Source organism: Mastomys coucha, unplaced genomic scaffold (genome assembly GCF_008632895.1).
Source record: "Mastomys coucha isolate ucsf_1 unplaced genomic scaffold, UCSF_Mcou_1 pScaffold2, whole genome shotgun sequence".
Taxonomy (NCBI): Eukaryota; Metazoa; Chordata; class Mammalia; order Rodentia; family Muridae; genus Mastomys; species Mastomys coucha.
In genome coordinates this window covers 4,768,432-4,791,405 of record NW_022196902.1, presented here as the reverse complement: position 1 = coordinate 4,791,405, position 22,974 = coordinate 4,768,432, and the positions used below count along the sequence as shown (strand labels likewise).

The 22,974-nt window shown below is 41.1% G+C and overlaps 1 protein-coding gene across 11 annotated transcripts in view; it reads left to right on the top strand.

The window, feature by feature from the left end:
• Utrn (utrophin) overlaps positions 1-22,974 on the top strand; it is a 509,106-nt gene that overhangs the window by 383,618 nt on the left and 102,514 nt on the right. For all 11 annotated transcript variants that reach the window (XM_031380393.1, XM_031380398.1, XM_031380394.1 and 8 more), the window contains 3 exons: positions 13,597-13,865; positions 19,285-19,431; positions 22,339-22,417. In XM_031380393.1, coding sequence (XP_031236253.1) covers positions 13,597-13,865; positions 19,285-19,431; positions 22,339-22,417 — 495 coding nt within the window. The remainder of the gene's footprint in view (positions 1-13,596; positions 13,866-19,284; positions 19,432-22,338; positions 22,418-22,974) is intronic.

Below are 22,974 nucleotides of genomic sequence, written 5' to 3'. Positions count from 1 at the left end.
AAGAATGTCTTGGGGAGGATGAGATGAGTCTGGGTCCCTAAGGGCCGCAGCTCTAGCTGCCTTGTCAGCTCGGTTGTTTCCCCTGGAGACAATAGAGTTGTCTAGAGAAGGTTGAGATTGTGTAGATTTCATGGCTAAGAGGAGTTGGGGAACAAGAAGAACACAAGAAGGAATTAGAACAGAGATAGATGAATATTTGAACATAGGGGAGCCTCCTTCCATTTACCAGTTTGCCAGCAGTATGTATTAGGACCCCTTAAAATAGCTGGGTCTAGAGTACCATTAAGTGGCTATTTTGAATTCCCATCTAGTTAATATTTAACCCAGACCTTATTGCAGAGATATATTAATTTTGATGCCTTCAAATCAGGCATTAGCTTAAAAGATTTGAGATTTTCCAGGAGACAACCCTGTGGGGTGCCTGGAAAAACTGGTCGAAGACATTCTGGAACCCACTGGGGGGTGGTTGGATATTCGTACCAGCGTCCTGAGAACAATCCAAGCACCAAGAAGAATAACAGCGGAAGCTAGTGGTTTCAAGTCGTCACGAGAAACCCTAGTGGCAATTTGGCAGGGCCCGGTGGCCTGCGGGGGAAAGTAACTCACCCTGGATCCAGGGGTTTGGGGGGCAGTAGCCCGGTGAGTATTAGGGGTGAGAGTTATTTCCGAGGGAAGGGCACCCAGTGTGAGAATGTCCTAACGCGTATGTCAAGGAAATCTGTACTCCATCAATTCTAGAGAAGGTTGGCCAGACCTTATCTGGAAATCTGGAGGTCTTCTCCCTGACTGATCCTATTAATTAATATGCCGGTGTCTGTGCGGCTGGTTATGAGCAATCTGGTAAATGAAAAAAAAACACGGAGCTGAATGGTGCCTGAGTGGGTTACGGCTCACGTGGTTATGTCTCACGGTGTCTGGTGAGTAGCTGCCAGGTGAGGGGGTTGTGGAGTCAGGTACCTATATCGCCTGGTTGGCAGTGGTGGGGACTGGTCTCTGCTCCCCGCAGTAAGTGTCGATAGCAGCCATTGCAGCTTGCAGCGGTGAGTGTACTGGGAGCGGGATGAAACGCAGCAGCAGCAGCAGCAGTAGTAGCAGCAGCAGTGGCAGCAGCGGCGATGGGACTCCGGCCCGGGCCCTGGCCACCGCAGCCCGCCCTTGTGGACCCGCCCTGCCCTTGGCCTCGGCGCCTTAGTCGCCCCGGGCCGGCCGAGCCCCCCACCCCTGCGCAGGGACCGGGCCGCTGCTACAGTGGCGGCAGCGGCGGTGGGTGGCGATGGGACCCACTCTGCGCGGGACAGGGTGCAGCAGCTCAGCGGCTGTTCCACTTGGCCGCGGTGGACCAGGCGGAGGTGGCAGTGATGGTCTAAGCGGCCGCCCCTGGGTGCCCACGTCTGCCCGGGCAGTGGACGCAAACCGCCACGCTCCCAGGGTTCGGCACCAAATGTTGGGTTTGGGTCTCGGCGCGACACGTCTGCAGACACCACACAAACAGCTCCACGTGTAGGAGGTTTAATTAGAAGGGGGTAGAGGACAGCGGCGCAGGAAGAGAGAGAGATTGGAGAGAGAGAAGAAAAGAGAGAGATGGAGGAAAAGTACCCATATATATATACATATATATATGTATATATATGTATATATATATATATATATATATATATATATATATATATATATATATATATATATATATATATATATATATATATATATATATATATATATATATATATATATGTCGTGACGTAGCAGTCCAGGTAAAGGTGGGAGTTGAACCCAATGGATTCTGGGAATATGGTGGCCGTTGCCTTGGTGACAGGTCTGTGGACCCGCCCATATCTGCCGCAGGTTCTGGGTGCTAACAGTGTGCTGAGCCCTCTCTGGGGCCCCACTGACTTCCTGTTCATTGAGAATCTGAAGAAGTGACTTGAACATCAACAGTAGATACAATAAGCGGGACATATAGACTCCACTCTGGGCGCAGGTAAAGCTGACAGGCACTTTCTCAGAGACGCCGACTCATGCTTTCGACAGGTTGTAAGTACTTGAACTCCATGTCCTGTGAATTGCGAACAAGTAACTAGGTAGAAGTGACAAGGCAGGGACAAGGTTGACAGGAGTGACCACAGCCAGTTGACACAAACCAGGGGAAATTAAAAAATACAGATACTAGATAAGACCTGTAAAATCTAAAGCTATGAGTTGCAGTTTACTTCTGAAGGCAGAAGGCATAATAAGACTTACTGTATTTTAATAAATTTCCTTCCAAAAGTGAAACCCATAAAGAAATTGAGTTAAATGGGTATCATATAATTATGTGTAAAACTCAGCTACCAGAACAAGCTATGTTGTTTAGAAATGCATCAAGTAAATACGATTTTTTAGAGCAACTAAAGTTGTGTTAGTAATTGTAGGAAATTGAAAGAGCTTTGTGTTGAGTGTTCTTATTTGAACAGCATGGAAGTAATGTCATTTAATATATCATCATATCGACACATTTTTCCTTTTAATGCAAATTGCTTTTAGTTGATCATTATCATCCAGTGTATAATGGTATATACATTTCTTATCATTTGTGGTGTTTTTCCTACTTTTTAAACTGCTTTTATACTCATTCTTTGAACCAGATGAATGTGCTAGACAGATTATAAAGGTACCATTTATCATTAAAAAAAAAAATTCTAGGGCCAAGAGCATCTTGCTTGGCTGACCAAGGTCATTGAGATAATCAAGGGAAGATGCAGAACCAGCAGCATTAAGCCTGAGCTTATTGACCCCACCTCACCCCTGGGCTTTCGCTGGCTTTTGGCCCATCCCTCTAATTTCACCTCCTCCATCTCTGCTCATGTGGAACCCTCTGCCCGCTGACCTCCTAGCTCCTTCTTGACTCCCGTGTCAAGAACCTCTTAGCCTTGCACACCCATTTCTTGGCTTTTCTTTGTGCTACCAACTTCCCTTGCTGTTCTCAGAGCTGCATCTGAATTGCCATGCCGGGTCAAGGATCTGTGCACTGTGGGATTCACAGCCATGGGTGGTTTCTGCCCCCCCCACCCCTCATTCTCTAGAGGGGGTGGGGGATATGGCATTTTCCCAATTGCCCGTCACCATCAATAACATTACTAATGCATTATAAAACAATATGCTATTTTGTTCATTAATTTTCCCACAAAACAGCATTAAAAACAATTCCAGCTAAAGCCTTCCTGTTACCGTGACTACAGCATCCTTGCCTCTGAGAATGGCTTTGTTTTATCCTAGGCTGGTTACCTTTGCTTCATTTAAATGATATTCACAAATAGTCATAGAGAAATATAGTCCTTAATGAAATGTGTCTGTATATAGTTAGCTATATGTCGGGTGTATGTTAGTGCTATGCATGTAATTCAATGTGACTGGACCTGAGGTCAATGGGTAATAATCATTTTTTCAGATCAGCGTTTTCTCCTTGGTTCTCTGATGGCTAGCTATGTGATTTAACAGCATTTGTTCTATCTCAGAGTATGCTGTATTCTTTGGAATACCAAACACAACAATATCATGTTTCAGAAGGCCAAATCCTGGCAGTGTTTCTCTCTTATGGGACTCCTATATTGTATGATATTGATGCTCATTGATAATTAATAGGACAAGGCCCAACTCACTGTGGATGGCTCCACCCCTGGGCTGGTGGACCTGGAAGCTACTAGATAGTGTGTTAAGCAAACCATGAGGTCCAAGATGGTAAGCAGCGTTTCTTCATGGCCTCTCCATCAGCTCTTCAGCTTCCTGCCCTACACTGAAACAAATCCTTCCACCCAAGTTGTCTATGTGCATGGTATTTTATCACAGGAGCAGAACCCCTAAGGCAAACTTATCTGACAGGGGATCACACAACTGGGCTTGGTATGACGATAAGCTGAAGGGTGCTTATCCTTTTAGAGAACTACAGACATATTTCATAATCTAAATCACATTGCCATTCCATGTCAGCTCCTTTTATAGCAGCAATGACAAACTTGTGAAGATAAAAATTTTTATGATCATTGAATGAGTGACAGTAGGGAATTGTCATATAGTTTAATAGGAGGTCCTTTTTATATGGCTTCTCCAAGCAACTTAGGGTTCCATTGTTTCCTTGAAGCCAATAAAACGGGGCCAAATTACACCTTACCTAACAGAAATAATTAGGCTATTAAACTGGCAGGTGGTTTTCCCCCTTGAGGCTTTTTGTTTGTTTGTTTGGCAAGTCACAGATTTATCAGTTCAAATCTCCTCATTGTAAATGGTGGACCCTCGTGCTTCTAACCAGCTTCCTTGCTCCCCACTCCTAGGCCCTGTGGGCCCCATAACCCAGCCACAGGAGGGTCCAGGAACAGGGGTGCAGCTGGCAGCAGCAGCTGAAGTGCCACCCACGAGCCTGGCCTTCCTGGCTTCATCTCTGCTGGTTTTCTTTTCCTTAGCTTTGTTCTCCCAAGGGATGGGAGGAGACTGCTTCTTGTTTCTTCTGGAGTATCCTGAGGAAGGCCTTCCCCTCATTTTAGGCTGAGTGACAAGGAGCGAGGTTTTCTAGGCTTGGTAGGTCCCTATTATAAGCATACTACCCAAAGAGAACGGGCATGTGATTGATGAGAAGAGATGTTACATAGATCCTCATAGCCAGCCAGGACTTATTAGATGCCAGTACCGGGTCAGGATCCATCCTAAGAAGCCCCCCAGGCTTTTAAGGCTTTTAAACACTCTGCATTAAGACTTCTTTCTACCACCCATTTTACAGATAGGGAAATTTAGGATGCTCAGTTCATAGGCCTGTGCAAGTTAGGAGCCAAGATTTGTGTCATTAAACTTGGTGCTTGTAACCTCTAGAGTTTTTAATCTACTTCTGTCCTCATTGATATTTCTGTATATCGAGTAGAAATAAGATTTCTTTTTCCTTTAGGAAACTTATAGCATAATTAAATGCATATAGTTCTTCTTCATACCCTCTGTTACACTTCCCATCCTAAAATCCCACACTGCTTAATAGAGTCACACACCAGTTCACCCATTCCGTTACCGAGGGGGAAGGTGTTTAGGCAGCATTAGAATTTGTCTTTTTAATTTTCACATAAAAAGTTGAAGTATAAGTAATTGCTTTCAGGCCTGTGGAGCACAGTAATAATTTAATTAGCTTCCCAAGTCCAAATTAGATGGGTAAAGTTGTAACACATGAAAGGGCATAGAAAAATATGTTACTTTCTTTCTTAGTGTTCTTAACTACAGAGCAATACCAGATCCTCCCCAAATTAAAGTTCTATAGTATCTGTATAGATAGAGTGATCCAGCCTTGAACTGAAAAAGCCCAACTGGGTTGGGCAGATGTTTTTTTAAAAAGCAAAACTTCTTCTAAATAAGTCAGCACTCTCTCTATTGAGAACAGAAGTTAATATTATGGACAGGCATGGCTTTAATAAATTGCTTGCCAGCTGCTACTTTCCCCAGCCAGTGTTGTGACCATCAATAAATAAAACACATTTGCTTCCTAAAAGGATATAGGGACACTTTACAGGGATGTATTTTATAGGGATCTATATCCGGGATGTCACTTTCTGGATTTAGCATAAAAGACAGGAAAGAACTATAGCCCTTGAGCATAGTGTGTTGTTGTTGTTGTTGTTGTTGTTGTTGTTGTTATTGTCGTTTCTCAGTTGGGAGCTAGAAACTTCTGAGGTATCGCCATGGTTTTGAAGATGCCAGCAAAGGCATAGATGTCCCTCTTCAGTTAAACTGGTCTATTGTTTTAGCAGAACATAAACATGAAGCATACTTCTTCAATAAGAATGGCTAAGCTCAGGTAGAAAGCTACTTGAACTTCCTGACTCTCGATCACTAGTTTCCGTGTGAGCAGGGAAACAGCCCCAAGGCATGGGAAGGAATGGATGCTACTTTGTCAAGAAAGAGATCTTAAGTCTGTGGCTCCTGTCCTCTGATTCTTTGGGGGCTGGGGTGTGCATGTGTGTATTGTGCGTATATATTGTGTGTGCTTGTGTGTGTCTGTGTGCAGGAGTGACTGCGTGTGTATGTGTGTGTGTGTATGTGTGTGTGTGTGTGTGTGTGTGTGGTGTGGGTTTGTGGGTAGGTGTCATAGTTAGGGTTTGTATTCCTGCACAAAACATTATGACCAAGAAGCAAGCTGGGAGGAAAGGGTTTATTCAGCTTACACTTCCACATGGCTGTACATCACCAAAGGACATCAGGACAAGAACTCATTCAGGGTAGGAACTTGGAGGCAAGAGTGGATGCAGAAGCCACAGAGGAATGCTGCTTTCTGGCTTGTTTCCCCTACCTTGCTCAGGTTGCTTTCTTATAGAACCCAAGACTTCCAGCCCAGGGATGGCACCACCCACAATGGGCCCTCCCCTCTTGATCACTAATTGAGAAAATGCCTTACAGCTGGATCTCATGGAGGCATTTCCTCAAGGGAGGCTCCTTTCTCTGAGATAACTCTAGCTTGTGTCACATTGACACACAAAACCAGCAGGTACAGTAGGTATGAGTCTAAGTAAGCTAATGACTGTAGAGAGCAGAGGGCAGCATTAGGTGTCTTTCTCTATGGCTTCTTCACCTCAGGGCTTGTTCTGTTTGCTGAACCTGGAGCTAACCATTCAGTTCGACTCTCTAGTCAGTGATGCAGGGATCCTCTGGTCCGCACATTCAAACTCAGATCCTCATGCTTTTGTTCCAGGCTTTATGACTGAACTGTCTCTCCCCAGCCCCTACTCATTGCTTTGGTTTTTAAAGAAGGGGAAAAGGGAAAAGAATAGACTAGATTTTCCCTTTTGGTTGTTAAGTCAAAGATGTACCAAGAGAACTATTCATTCCTTTAACAATATTTACCCAGTGCCTACCACATGCCTGGGGGTAGTAGAGGTCCTGGGAATACATCTCAGAGCATTGTGAATTCCTTGTCCTGCTGACACTGAATGTTCTCAGTGTCTCTTTACCCCATTCAGTACTGTCTCCTGTCCGCCAGTGACCTGCTTCTTGCTGTCCAGTGTGACAATGAATGAATCATCAAACTACTGTCAGCAGGAGGACATTCAGGGAACCACTACTGTGGAGAGTGCAGAGGGTTGGGAGTTGGCTCTCTGGTTGCCACATGAGCCTGCCTTCTGTGTTCAGAGTCTCCCTGCCCCTCCTGCTCCTGCCCTGTGTGCTGCTCTCATTAGTAATTCCGCCCCCCTCCTTTAGCCTTAGCTCAGCACACTGGCTTTGCTTACATTGGAGAGCATGCTGGAATTCCTTGTCTGTTTTGCAGGAAGGAGAAAATCTCAATGACTACCAGTGATTTTCTTTCTTTCTTTCTTTCTTTTCTTTTCTTTTTTTTTTTTATATTTAATTTTGTTTTACTTACTCACTTTATATTCTGATTATCCTGCTCACTGTCCCCTCCTGGTTACTTCCTCTCCTACAATGCTTCCCTGATCTCCCCTCCCCAACCAAAACCCAGTGATATTCTAATCAGAATTGCCCTCACTGAGGTCCTGAGACCTCAGGGTGGTCCTCTGGCCTCTTGCTCTTCCTTCCCCACCTTTTGAAATTTTGGAAGATATTTCCTACCTCTCTTTTCCTGGGCACGTTTTTTTTTTCATCTTTTCCTCTCATCCCTTCTCCCCCCCTTCCTCTCAGATTCACCCTGCTACCTTTAGCCTATCCTCATTAAAAGATGCAGTTTTCTCATCAGCCCTGAGTAGCCTCTACTAACTTGTCAACCTTATAATTTACTAGATGAGCATAATTAGAAGTCTTAATCAGCTGAGGACACTTGATATTCTTGATCTGGTCCATAATGAATTGTTGCCATCCATCACCTCCCAGACTAGAAGTGGACAGGGTCCTCTTAGCCACTGATGGAATATTTTAAAGAGATTAAGTTGATCTTAATTATTTAATCAGGATACTCGGGAGTGGAAATAATATATTCCCCATTATTTTAATCAGAAACACCTTTGATTATGAAGAGAGGGGAGGGGCTGTAAAGACAAAGAAATAAAGACACTGAAAGAATGAACATCAGTAGGCAGACACAGCCCATCACTCCTGTCAGAATCCCAAGGAATGTGACCCTTTGGTTACTCCACTCAGATAAAACAGGATTTAGAGAGACACAGTAGGAAGAGGACAGTATACAGAAGAGACATGAGTGTGAGCTACAGCCATATTGAATTATCTTTAACACACATACACACACACACACACACACATACACATGCACGTCTATCTATGGATGTAATTTGCAACAAGATTTAAAATAAACTTAAAAGTGATGTTTACAAGTTAAGTAAAATAATAGCTAGTTTACTTGTTTCTCTTACCTTACAGGATTTCCTTTGGTAAAGGAAGTGGCACAGTGGTGTTAGGATGTACACTGATAAGTTTGGGCATGAGACACGAGTGTTAATACATTGAGATGGAACATTAGAAACATCCTAGCCCTCCCCCGCATAACCATAGTCCATTTGTTTATTAAGCATCCTACTTTGGCATATCTTTTGGAGAGCCTACATTATCTCTGTAGACAACTTTCATTTTATCAGTTGTTTTGAAATTTCTTGAGGCTCAACTGGGCAAGCAGGAAAGGCCACTCAGGTCTCAGAGCGAATCTTCTTTTGTCCTATGTCTCCTTAATCGAGCCCCTTGTCCCATGTGACTCAGAAACACCAAAGGAGAGTGAGTAAGCTGGGAATATGGGGACAACCACTTGAGGAATCCAGATCTCCTAGACTTCGAACTAGACCCTTCATTGAGGACCTACCATGTGGTGTGTGTGTGTGAGTGTTTGTTTTTTGTAGTTATAAACTGAGCTTCCGACAAATAAGAGTGAGCAGCATCTAGGATAACGTATCCTGTTTTAACTTCTAATCTTTTCTTACAATGAATTATATAGCAGTGAAATCCTACTTGCAGTCTTTTTCTTTGTCATTGTTAACATTAATCTCCCATGTATTGATAGAATATAAAAGACTGCAAATAAATGCAAAAAAAAAACCCACATAGTACAACTCAGATATTGGGAATGATCATAGATTAGATGACTTTTGAAGGTTTATAATTTGAATATGTAGATTTACATGGGCCTGGCAAGGAGGGGAAAAAAATGAAGCGGACATTTAAAAGTGAAGTTTAGTGTTGCTTTTTAAAAGTAAAGCTAAAGTATTCACTGCAAGTCAATGACAGACCTGTCAGGATTCTCAACCAAGATGGAAAGGAAATAAATGTTCCTGACATAAGTATTTAGAATCAGTAGTAACATGAAGTAGAAGCTGGACCAGTACCAAAATTAAAAAAAAATATGACAAAGTTAGAAAATTATCCTTAACAACCTTAAGGTTAACCTTAACCTTAATCATCCTCACAACCAGGGTGATTCCAACAAGTGACTATCACTATTTTATAAAAGAATTATGTTTAAAATAAACATTTTCACAAGCACACAAAGGGAGAATGTCTACCTTTCTTAAAATAAACAGCGAGAGTAAAGGGTCCATGTAGAATAAGAGGATTCCGTGGGCTTTACTCCTGGGAAGACAGGGATGAACAAACCATGCCGTGCCCCGTACTTGAGCAACTTGCATGCACAGGAAGAAAGGGGTTCTGCTGCCTACGTCCGGGCCTGGCTCCTCACCTCGGCCTACTTTCCCTCCTTTTCTTCGTTCCCACAGTATAGAAGAGCCTGTTCTAAATGCAGGACAATCCATGAGCGCACTCGAAGAAATATGAAGATTTACTGAGCTTTCTTCTCCTCTTTTCCATGTAGCCCAGGCTGGCCTGAGATTACAGGCATGTGACACCAACTTCAACTTTCCCTGTTTTGGTTTTCCAAAATTCTGTAGCACATTAATAGACTGTACCGTTAAAAATAATAGAATAAACATAGAAAACAGATGAGATATTCCATAAAGTATGGCAGGACGTAGAATATACAATCAAATGAATCCAAGCATGTAAATAATATGATTTAAATATAATTCTACCTTCAAATTTTGGGCAGTTTGACCCCCAGGCCTGAACCAAGGGGGATGGAGAGGATGGAATGAAAATATCCACACAGGTGCACACAGACACTGGGCAGGAAGGCCAGTGGCATGGAAAGTGCTCTTCTGGCCTCAGAACTGCAGGCAAATGAATTTGGCTTTGTTGGCCTATTTCCCTTCTCTGGCATCAGCCCCTGTTCCTGTTTTGAAATGCAAATTAGAATGCTCTCTTATCACTGGGCTCCCAGGCCTCCTGTATTGAGGGGCTATGTTGTACATGGGATTGACACATCAACCCAGTGGAAGGGAAATGTGTCTTCAGCTACAGGACCAAGAGCATCACTGTTTGTGCTCCATTAAGCTAGACATGCTCTACTGATAGATACTGGGAGGGCTGGGGCGGTTGGGCATCTCTCCAGGAATCTCCAGCTTGATGGGCCAAATCACTATGCTTTAGTGTGGGTCTCTGATAGCAGCTTCTAGAAAGGACCGGTTTGAATCAGCTCTCAGCAGGGTTTCTCCTACAATGCCAATGACTGGCTGAGATGCTTCTCCACCCAGGGCTTCAGAATTTACCACTGAAGCTGTTCATATTTAAAAGAACATTTATTCATTGGTTTTTCAAATGAGAAGGTTTTGTTTTTAAAGAATGTATTCTTTAAGAACTTATTCTTTCCCCTGTAAATCTTTTCTGTCTCTTTGGAGTTTTCTTTCTTTCCTTTTTCTCTCTCTCTCTCTCTTTTTTTTTTTTTTCTGCTTTGTCCACTCAAATTGCCCTAACTTGATATTTTACATATTGCTTCATTTTACATGCCTCACAAACGTGGAACACTTTGGTTTGGTTTGGTAATCTTCCCTTAGCTTTAACCAGCTTCTAAGGCTTGCTGTGACGGGATGCGCCTGTGTTCTGACTCCAGCGTGCTTAGTGGGCACAGGTCCTCTGTGGTAAACAGACGGTGAGCTTAGTTCGAGCGAGCTTTGCTCCTCTACTGGCGAGCTGCTTGAGTGGGGATTGTATGGTAAACCAACAAAAGGACTGTGCAAACAGAAGAATTTCCACTGGTTGAAAACATGGCAGCCAATATGGGGTGTTACGCCCCAGGATGAGGAAGCTGTGCGCCTCTGTGGGCTGTGTCATTTAGTAGTTGATTCAGAAACAGTTTGTATGTCATCCAAGGGAAACCACTGTGAGTAAGCTATCTTGTCTCAAACGTGAACAGGCAGTCTCTCTCTCTCTCTCTCTCTCTCTCTCTCTCTCTCTCTCTCTCTCTCTCTCTCTGTGTGTGTGTGTGTGTGTGTGTGTGTGTGTGTGTGTCTTTTTCTCTCTCTGTCTCTCTCCCTCCTTCCCTCTGTCTCCCTCTTCTCCTCTCTCTTTTCCTCCCTCCCATAGACATTGAAACACAAGTGCTTAAAATACATACTTTGAAAAGCCTAGTAACTTATTAACCAGCGCAGGTGTAGCCCTCATAAAAGCTACCCCGCTTCTCCTGAGGCCACTGCGAATGAAATTTTCATCTCACACATAACATTTTACCTTTGTGTAAAATATAAAATATAGGTGTTATATTTACCATTTTACAGATGTCTCGAAGGCATAAGGATTTAAAGGAACTTGTCTTTTAATGACACTCTGTTTTCCCCTCTCTGGAGTCTGGCTACCCTTCCGTGTTGCTTACACATATTGGCCCTTCTCTCTAGACTTCCTGGCTGAGGATTCTAAACTGGCTTTCACTTATTACTAAGGTGTGTGTGTGTGTGTGATCTGTGTGTGAGATGTGTGTGTGTGTGATGTGTGTGTGTGTGATGTGTGTGTGATGTGTGTGTGTGATGTGTGTGTGTGTGATGTGTTTATGTGTGTGCGCGCACACTAGTGAGGTTCAGTCTGGTATATTCAGAGTATCCACTCCTTTGCTGCTTTCTCTTCTCACTCTTGATTCTCCCAGTAGTCCCCTAACAGTGCCGATTCATGGGTGCTGGATTCTTCATAGGCCATTTGGTTACAGTCTGAGTATCAGTGTTTAAAATTTTCTGGAAAATTAAACAAACATGCGTAGTCTGTCATCTTAAGTTGTCTTTTGAATCACACTTAGATGAAGACAGATAGGCAGACTTTTAATAAGGGTGGATATTAAGGTTTAGGAATGCTGGCTTCAGTTCATTTTAGGACAAAGACCATCTTGTGATTAAGCTGGATAAACTTTATTTTCCTAAAAAGCATTTTAAGGTGAAGTAGGAATTACTAATGTAGTTCATACTTAAAGATGGGATACTATTGCAGATGAAGACTTAGGATGAGTCATCTTAAAACATTTGGGGGGGCCCAGTCCCCGGAAACTACAGCCCTGTGGCCATTCCCTTTCAAACATTTGGTGCAGTATTCTGTACATTGTGAGACCTTTTTTAGTATTTTATTATGAAGGAAGCTTTGTGTTCAATGAGCTTGTCTAACCACAGGCTCATATCGGGACTCTATCCATATTCCGTAACGGCTGAGCTGTGGTATTTGGTAGGTCAGATCTAGTAAATAAAAGTGCTTTTGATTTCTGAGATTGCTTTTCAGCTTAGGATGGGCTTATCTACAATGCTACCTTAAGTCTAGGATCACATGTCTGCACACATGTCTGCCTTAGACGAGCCTGCCTTTTGCCATAACTGCGTGCTTTTGATGTGCCTCTCTGTTTTGGGGGGCAGTCAAGAAGGTACATTTAAACCAGCTAGATTAAAGAGGGGATCCTCAAGTGTGGGGGTAAGAGTGCCAGACATTCCCATACCTGGTTGTCCTGCTTTGGGAGTCACTCTCTGTGTCCAAATGCATCCTTCCTTTTGCCCTTGCCAGCAGGGTTCCCTGTTTCTGAGCCTGGGCTTAGAACCAGCCTGACTTTGGTTTCTGTGTGCATCCTTTCTTCTCAGCTGGGCTGGCGCTCTTCTTACTAGCTTTACATTGTATGTGTCCTTTCCAGTGGAAAGGCTTAGTTTATTTCTCAAACTCAGACTCCTGGCTCTGTTCCGTGTCAAGGATGGTCCTTGTAGTCTTCCTGGTGAAGTGTGGATAAACATTCAGTTCCCATATGTCTTTGGAAAATGTCCTTTGTTAAACAAGAACAAGCAAGCAAATTTACGGATGAAGTCTCTAAGATGTCATATGCCTTGAATTTGTTTTTTAAAGAAACATGGTAAATTAATCTTTTTTTATATATATATATAATTTACAGCTATTCTCTGCTAATTATGCTTCTAATTTCTCTTGAGAACAATGAAATGAAAAAATGTCTTTGGATTTTCACATAAGTAAATTTATGGTAAAGGAAAAATGTTTTTTTTCTTAAGTTTTCTTGCTACATTTCAAGGCTTACAAATGTTAGAATATTAAAATTCAGAAGTCACCATGAACATTAAACTATTTACTAATCCGAGTATACATTTAGATGTAAGTATGTCTTCCATTGTAAACGCATGTACAGAAAACTTTTTCCTCTGACCGTCGTTACTCAGCCTTTGTATATGTACAGTAGTGACCCGTTTAACAACAGTGAGATTCACACTTCGATATGAAGAATACGTGTATAACTAAGTAGACACCCAAGCTATACCCTCTCTTTTTTAATCACAGAGTTGACTCCTGAGGAGAGAGCCCAGAAGATCGCCAAAGCCATGCGCAAACAGTCTTCTGAAGTCAGAGAGAAGTGGGAGAATCTAAATGCTGTGACGAGCAACTGGCAAAAGCAAGTGGGGAAGGCATTAGAGAAACTCCGAGACCTGCAAGGAGCCATGGACGACCTGGATGCGGACATGAAGGAGGTGGAGGCTGTGCGGAACGGCTGGAAGCCCGTGGGAGACCTGCTTATAGACTCGCTGCAGGATCACATAGAGAAAACCCTGGTCAGCACTTTGACAAAGAATATTTAAGGAATGTGTTGTTGTTGTTTAGAACATAAATAAGGAGACCCACATATAAAGGATTCTTATGAGCTGACACAGCTTCAGCTCCCCCCCCCCAAGTCAGGAATTATGGCAGATGTTTTCCATATGTAACCCCCTCAAAAAGAAAAAAAAAACTCACCAAGGTGGATTTATGATAATTTAGTTTGTTTAAACATTTTAAAAATCCCATTTGAGTCTCCCAAAATAGTGTAGATTAGGCTTAGCCATTTAAAACAAGACAAAACCTCCCCCAAACTTTTTAAAGTCACTTTGTTTCCAGATATGTCCCCCCATTTCATTATCTTTTGTTTCCTATTCATTTTTTTTAAATTGTTTATTATGTAATGATTCTCCCAGCCTAGATTTAATAGAATTGTACCTACGTGGTACAGCCTACAAGTTCTGTCTCCTAGAAACTGGTAGTTGGATTTACAGGTTTAATAAAAAAACAAACTGCTTTGGTGGGAATTCTCATCTATAATTTCTATCTTATTGTCTGAGTAAATGAAAAATAAATTTAGTTATAAATTCCATTTGTAGTCAGGAATTGCCCAAGGTTAAGGATATTAGTTCTATGGTGTAAATCGCCTTTGCTTCTTCATTCTACATATTCAGAGTGTGTGTGCGGGGGGGGGGGGCGTGTAGGAAAATTTAGGCAGCAAAAGACAGAGATTACAACTTTAGAGAAAGCAATGTTTGTATAATCATGAATCACACCAAAGGATGAGTACTGAGGCCATCAGAAGGGATGACTCCAACACTATCCATCAGGCACGGAGTTTTTATTACTGCAAAAGCTACACACATCTTTTGTTCATAGACACTGGGTAACAGTCTTCCTTTATACGAGTGTGGCTGAGTGAAAAGGCAAGCTCTGAGAAATTAACGTAAGACTCAGACCAAGTTATGTGAGTGAATATCTGAGTGTACAGGCAGAGGAGTAGCAATAGCTAGTATTTCTTAAGGCTTCTTCTTTGGTGCCAAGACCTGTTCTTAGTCATTTCACGTGATTATCTCTTTTAATCCACGCACCAGCGACAAGGTAAGGATTTTTTCCTGAAGGCAAAGCTACAACTGCCCAAGCCCACACAGCCAGCTAGGTTTAGACTCTCTGTGATTTTTTTTTTTAAAATTGTCCTCTTCTTCACTGCAGAGACATCTTTCGATCTAATGTCAAACACAACCTAGACCAAGCCTTTGAATTTAAACCCTCTAAAATTCAAACACTTTTAAATTTGAAACAGGTATTAACAAAGAATATAGTGTTCTCCATTTTTGATGATAAGTATGTGGTCTGTCTACTCTATAAATTAAACTCTTCCAGAACTACAGTATTCCAAAAAACATTTCTCCAGATACACGCGTATTTAAAATAATCTAAGTAAAACATAATCATTAGTTTTTCAGTCTCTCTTTTTTCAAATATTGGACACCTTGTATATTTTTCCTATTTATTTATCTTACGCAGTGTGGGTTGTATTTGGGGCCTTGTGCATTCTGAGTAAATGCAGCACCATTCAACTGTGTGCAAAGCCTTCTTTTTATTTTTTAGTTTGAGACAAGATCTTGCTAAGGTGTCTGGGCTAGTCTTGAACTCACTCCATACCTCGAATAGGCCTTAATCTTGCAGGCTTTCTGCCTCACCCTCCCATGTAGCTGGTATTACAGTTCTTTGACACCAAATCTGGCTTAACTAGTTTTAAACCCTAAAAAGTCTTTCAGTGATTTACAAAATACAATTAGTATCAAACATACAACAACCCAAACACCTCTGGATTTGAGTGGGAATTTACCATTTTGAATTTGAAAGTATCACATGATAATTGGGGATAATTAGTGTTGAAAAAAAATGAAAATTTGTATCTGGAAAAAAGACCCAACAGTTTGAGAATTGGCAGTCTTACTTAATTAAAGGAATGACTTGTCTCTCCAGCCAAATTCTTTTGTTCAAATCTACATAAGTAGGAAGCCTAAAAAACAAAAGCAAAAACACAAAAAAAACAAATAGTCTAATGGGAAAGAATAAATTGGATTAAATTGCTTTTATATCTTAAGAGGTAAAAATTAAAAATTCAAATCTCACTAAACCAAATAAAATAAATTCAATGTGTGAAATAGTTCACATGTTCCCTAAGTGTATATCACCTCTCTCACTGAAGCTGTATAGGGAGGTAAAAACTAAATACTCGAAATTGCAAAATATTAATAAATATGTCAAAGCACGGCTGGAAAATAAAAATTTCAGGAATAGTGAAGAAATTTCAGTTGCTAAAGTTATCTTTAATAATAATGCTGTTTTCTGCATCTACACCTTGTGGTACCAGACGGGTTTGAGACACACACCTGCCAACAGTCTAACGAGCACCTTTGATAGTAGCAGATGTTTGTTTTTATAACAGTGAGGGCTACGTAGACTCGTATTCTCTTAGAGGAAAGTATAGTCAAAACATGATAAATTAGTTCTTTATACAAGAACACATGGCAGTTCTGAAAAGCCATTTATAACTCCATTTATTTCAAGCCCCTTAATTTGGAAACTCTTAAAAGGCAAAAGATAAACTTCCTTGATAGAAAGTTTCCTCATTGCCATAAAAACACCTTGCCATAAAAAGTGCAAACAGAACCAAAAAGACTTTCCTGTCAAAACTCTGTTAATGTTTTCACCTATGACTTGTAACAGAAAACAAAACAAAACAAAACAAAATAGGATTTTTACACGGTAGACATATAAGCTTCTTTATTGTTCCTTAAAATAAAAAAAAAAAATCCTGTCTTGAAATTATGCATGAAGTCATGATCAAATTGTAAAACACCTTTACCATCTGTTGATATAAAACTGGTTGTTATTTAAAATTAGAAACCTATCAAATTGCATGTTAACTTTAAATTTTAATACCTAAAACTAAAAGGATATTGATTTTAAAATATGGATCCAGGGTCTTTGAAAATCACTGTCACAAACTCTGGAAATGTTTGAGTTCTAGCATGTGTGTTCAACTGTGTCTGAGCGAATCTGCCTTGTTTCAGAGTCCACATTGAAAAGTTCAGTGTTCTCCACTCACCCACACTTCCCTCTGTCTTCCACACCTGTGTTATTTGTTAATCCTTTGCACCTGTCAAGCCTGCATGCCCAGTAACTGGATTTACACATTGTGCACATTGCACAATTGCATTACAGTCTGCATGTGCACATTGCACCATCTTTGGATGTCCAATATCAGCAGGGACAGACAAAACCAACTGCTAAACCAAATTCTTTCTTTTGCCATGTTGTAGAAGGACGTGTGTCTTTGGGGGTTTCCTTTCTTCTGACTTCTTTTGATGCACTGGTGTCTACTGAGGTTGGAAATTGATTGTATTAAACACCTGGTGACTTCTCTGTCTACAGATTCAAATGGCATTCATACACTGCCGTCTCTGATGCCTGTGGTTTGCATGTTGGTTTCTGTCTCTTGGTTTCTTGTCTCATGTGCTTTGTTCTTCAACTCTTCTTTGGACTTAACCACATGCTTTTAGGCATAGTCAAGAATTTGAAAACACTAAAATATATTCCCTGATTTACCATTGAAAATATTTGATTCCTGAATATTAGGTTTGAGCAATGTTTATAATTCAGGATAGGTTTTAGGGGAGGCAAATTTTTATCCCTGTCCTCTTGTAAAACTATTTATTTGTCCTAAAGTCTAACATAAGACCAAGGAACAAAGGAGGTACATTCTGTTCTTTACTGTAACATCAGAAAAACAGCAGATGAGTACTACTGTGTGTGTTTGCACACGTGTACGCAAGTACACGTAAATGTAGAGAAGTGTCTCTTCTTAGCCAGCTTCTTCCATGGGACAGGAAGACTGTGAATGCTAAGGGGTAAGAACTGAAATCTGAGATGTCCAGCAGTGGGGTTGGAATAGCTCTGAACTTTGAGAATAGCTATGTCATGACACGTGACACGTGATTTGCATGTTTTGATATATTGTCTGAAAGTCATAGTTGGGCTAGTGAAACTGAACAGAAAGTCCCAGGAATGCTGGGAAATGTTGCGGGAAGGGAAAAGGCTTCCGGGAAAGGCTGCAGAGGGAAGTCTCCTAGCTGAGACATTTCAGGATCCAGGGGATCTAGACAAAGACTTGTCAAAGAAAGGGAACCAATCCTTCAGACAGGTGGAATTCTGTGGAGAAAGGAGGCCATTATGTACTGTTTGCTCTCATTGGCTCTAAAGCCTAGCTTCCCTTTTCATATACTCACTTTTTCCCTGTCTGTTCTGCACCAAGAGGCAGCAGTCCAGTTTTGAGACTCAACTATAGCTTTCCCATGATGCTCTGCTGTTCTTGCCACTCCCCTAAGTAAGCACAGACTGTGATTCTAGTGGGTTTAGGGAGACATGAAGCTTTTCTCTTCGCTATCCAATAACTATGGGTTAGGAGTGAAGAAAGCTACATTTATTCCACCTCTAATCTAAGCATGACTGAGGTCAAGTCAACTTGTGTCTCGTGAAATATAGGAGCAAGGCCGCCATGCTAAAATAGAAACAGAAAGTACGGAAGTAAAGTAGAAGCAAGTGATAATGCAACCATAGTCCCATGGTTTGCATATTATAGACTAGACAGAAATGTCTCATGTCTTAAATGAGTTTGCAACTTGAGTTTTTCTCCTTGCACACATACTTAAATGCTCAGAGAGTCTCTGGCTGTGTAGGTCATTACAGGCCTGATCCAGTCAGCTGCTGTCAAGTAGCATCTGTACCTTTTTTTTTTTTAAATATTTTCTTTATTTACATGTAAATTTCTCCTTTCCCAGTTTCCCCTCCAAAAAACAAAGAAACAAACAAAAACAACAAAAACAAACCCCTGTTGCCTCCCTCCTCCCCATGCCTGCCACCCCACCCTCTCCCACTTATTGGCCCTGGAGTTCCCCTACACTGGGGCACAGAACCTTCAGAGGGCCGAGGTCCTCTCCTCCTATTGCTGATCGAATTTGCAATCCTCTACTATGCACATGCTGCCAGAACAATCAGACCCCTCCATGTGCAGTCCTTGGTTGGTGGTTGAGACCCTGAGAGCTCTGAGGGTACTAGTTAGTTCATATTGTTGTTCGTCTTAAGGGGCTGTAAACCCCTTAGCACCATTGGTCCTTTCTCTAACTCTTTCACTGGGGACCCTGTACTCAGTTCAATGGATGGCTGTGAGCCTCTACATCTGTATTAGTCAGGTACTGTCAGAGCCTCTCAGGAGATAGCTATATTTAGGCTGGCTTGCCCTTCCTAATCTGTACTTGATGGCCTCATAATAGCCTTTCCATGGTCTTCAGTAAGAAGATGGCAACTCTGGCTTTTGAGAAAGTATCTTCTGGTGACATTCTAAAATAATCTGTTTTCTACCAGGCATTTAGAGAAGAAATTGCACCAATCAACTTAAAAGTTAAAACAATGAATGACCTGTCTAGTCAGCTGTCTCCACTTGACCTGCATCCATCTCTAAAGATGTCTCGCCAGCTGGATGACCTTAATATGCGATGGAAACTTCTACAGGTATCCACCTAGCCCCTTCAGAATGCTATCTAACACTGCATAAAGAATACAGAACGGGAATAGAAATGTCAGGCTGTGCAACTATTGATTTGTATTTAGTTTTTTAGTGTAACAATTCTTTGTATCTTTGTGTTTTTTTAAACCTGAAAAACATACTTTAGGATGTGCACAAACAGAAACACTTGGATGGTCTTTAAAACCCACCTCACTTTTAAATTATATATTATCTCACTTCTCTCTTTACTGAGGGTATTTAGCAGGCAGGAACTTGTCTTCCTATATCTTGAAACCAAGAGCATCATTTAGTTATGAGTATGGATTTTTTGGTAATAATTTATATTTACATTGTATATAATACTTGTAAAAAATTACACAAAATCCAGTAAGTTGTGGCAATTGTGACCTCTAGTCTGCCACAGAATCATTTGTCCTATTGTTACTTCTATAGGAATTGGTTTTTTACTTTCATTATGTGTTCTTTTTCTTTTGAAAAAGTTACAAAGCTTTTCTTCTTTCTCTTTACATTGTTCACTATGCAGGAGCTCTCTCGTTGTTTACAGAAAGCACACCTGCACTTAGCTTCTAGAACCAACCTTCCCATGACAATTATTTCAGTGGCTCTTGACCTTACTTGTAGACTCCAGATTTAACTGAGCCAGGTCTCCTGAGTGTCCCCAGGTAGAAGCATTGGCTGACTACTGTCCATGCCAGGCAGGAGTTCATGGTACAAAGGATCTGTGACACATTTGGTCTCCACCTGCTAGGAGTCAAAGCAGCTGTGCCTTTTTGCTGAAAATTCGCAGGGGAGGCTGTAACTAGAAGGAGTATCAGTAAATAATTTCGACCAATTTCTCTACAGTATGACAGTCAGTAATACAGATGTGCAAGTTCAGTCATTTTTATTTGAAAAGTATGGTACATTTTAGGTTATAATATGTTCTTGTATTACGCAACATCAAAATGCCCAAGGAGTTGACTGAGTTTGGACTCAGTAGGTAGATGAATTTGCAGACACCAGGATTTGTTGGTAGAAGGAAAGGACCAACTTCTTCTTCTTTTTTTTTTTTTTTTTTGTTTTGTTTTGTTTTGTTTTGAGACAGGGTTTCTCTGTGTAGCCCTGGCTGTCCTGGAACTCACTCTGTAGACCAGGCTGGCCTCGAACTCAGAAAATTCACTTATCTCTGCCTCCCAAGTGCTGGAATTAAAGGCATGTGCCACCACTGCCCAGCAAGGACCAACTTCTAAAAGATGCTCTGTGACACCTGTGTCCCACCCTCCTGCACTCCTCTCCACATAGAATAAATGGATGTTAATATTTTTTAATTTAATGGTACATGTTTTCTTAATGAAATTGAAAATGTGAGATGTGAATATTCCATATGTAATAGTCTTTCCTATCCTTGTGAAGAATGTCAATAATCCGGGATTAGTCAGGCCAAGCGTATTAAATTTGTAAGTGCTCACAGAACCTAGTTCTTTTTGCTTCTTCCCCATTCCTCTGCATCATTACCATTCATTATACTCATTTGATGGTTGCTCTTCTGGTCTTTCTTGATTTCCTTTAGCTTTGCTTCTGTTATCCCCATCTCTAAAGATGTTAAACATGTTGTTAGATTTGATGGGAGCATGCATTCTTCCATTCTTACCTTTGATGCTGGTAGCTACTAGAGTTCAAATATCCATCCTGGATAAGCAAAGACAAATCCCTGTTAGCAGGCAGTGCTGTTAAATTTCAGGAATAGCAGCTTACTTGCTCATTAAACATGACATTTGAGCATTTCTCATAATGAATAAAGTAGACTCTGATGCAATTTATGTAGCTGACCAGGAGAAAGCTGAGTTGCCCAGTGAGCGAGGCAGATACAAGTTTTATTTACAGTGGCTGAAAATGAAATTGTCCATTCAAATGGAACAGCTCACCAGCACTGCACAGACAAATAACAGGGCCAGGGAAATGGAAATGTCAGAAGGCTGTATGCAATCATTGTTCATTTACATTTGGTTTCATAACTATTTCTGTCGTATGGCACCGCAACCATAGAATTCGCGTCAGCAGCTGTAGAAGGGAGTCAAGGCTGGGATACACTGGTTATGCATTGCAGCCATGAGCAGGGATGCTCAGATGTTCCACTTTCCTTTGGTAAAGACCTTCAGATGCAAACTTGTAGGGAAATCGGATGTTTCACACCCAGTTTCCTGTTTTCTCTCTTCTGTCATTTCACATGTTCATTTATCTATCTTCCATCTGTCTGTCTGTTGCCTATCTGTTAGTCTGCCCACTTTCCTATCAATATACTTATCAATCTGTGTAACAATCTATAATCATCTGCCTAACTGCCTGTCTCCCCATCTATCCATCTGTTTATGTCTTTATCTTTAGAGTTCTCCAAGCTCCATTTCCCACACAGTCTCTGTGGCACTTTTATCCTCTTTTTTATGAAAGAGGATGAGTAAGGGCTCCCCCCATAGCCACAACTTAAGCTGCCTTAGAAACATGCTTCCTGCTGCAAAGTGGGGGAGAACAGTTTTCAGGCATAGAGATGGCCTCTGAAGGCCAAGGCATAAATATTCATGTTGTTCTGACTAATTGTGTCCTCCGGTCCTTCCTTGTGTCTTGCTTTCTTCATCTACAAAAGGATAACCATAGTAGTGTTAAGCTAATGTGGTTATTGTATAGATTCAAAGTTCAGGTAGATAGTTTAGAATAATCTCTGGCTTTCTTTACCATTATTTAATGTCAGAAGTTGATTTTCATGCTACTGCATTCATAAGAAGAGAAGTTTTCTGCCCGAGCAGTAATGAATTGACTGAGCAACAGCATCATTTGATAAAGTCATTAAGTCAAGGATGTTATGAAAACCATTGTCTTAAAGTCAGTCGTTTTACCTGGCTTGTGCGTGTGTGCAGGTTTCCGTGGACGATCGTCTTAAGCAGCTCCAGGAAGCACACAGAGACTTTGGGCCATCTTCTCAACACTTTCTGTCCAGTAAGTATCAATACATTTGAGTGTTCCTGTTTAACTTGGATGAATTAGCAAATTTGCTCAGTTCTTCCCAAGAAGCTAGCTATACTTTAAATTAAGACAAGCTATCCATGAAATATTACTTATTGCTTATGTAATACAGTATGCAAATTGGTAAATCTTCAAAGGGAAGCAAAAGTAAATTTGTCTCTAGATATGTGTTCTCATTTAAACGTTAGTCATGATGACATACATGGTATTTGCCATGCAAAGGTTCTGAATATTTCTCACCAAAAATTCATGCTGTGAGGTTTTTTAATTAGTTTATCTCAATTCTCTCTCTATATATGTGTACTTAGTTTTTTTTAAAAGCTTCACATGCATTTTAAATCACTTTGTAAAAACTTAAATGAGAAAATGTTGGTTTACTAGGCTCAAGGTTTTCATCTTATAGGCAAATGTTATACATTAAGTGTTGCCCAAAGGTAAGCTTAATGGAACATCCTCCAGCTGGAATTTTTAATTTTATGTGCACTTCATGAAGTCTTGGGTAAGTAATTTTGAGCCCTGTTTTTTTTTTT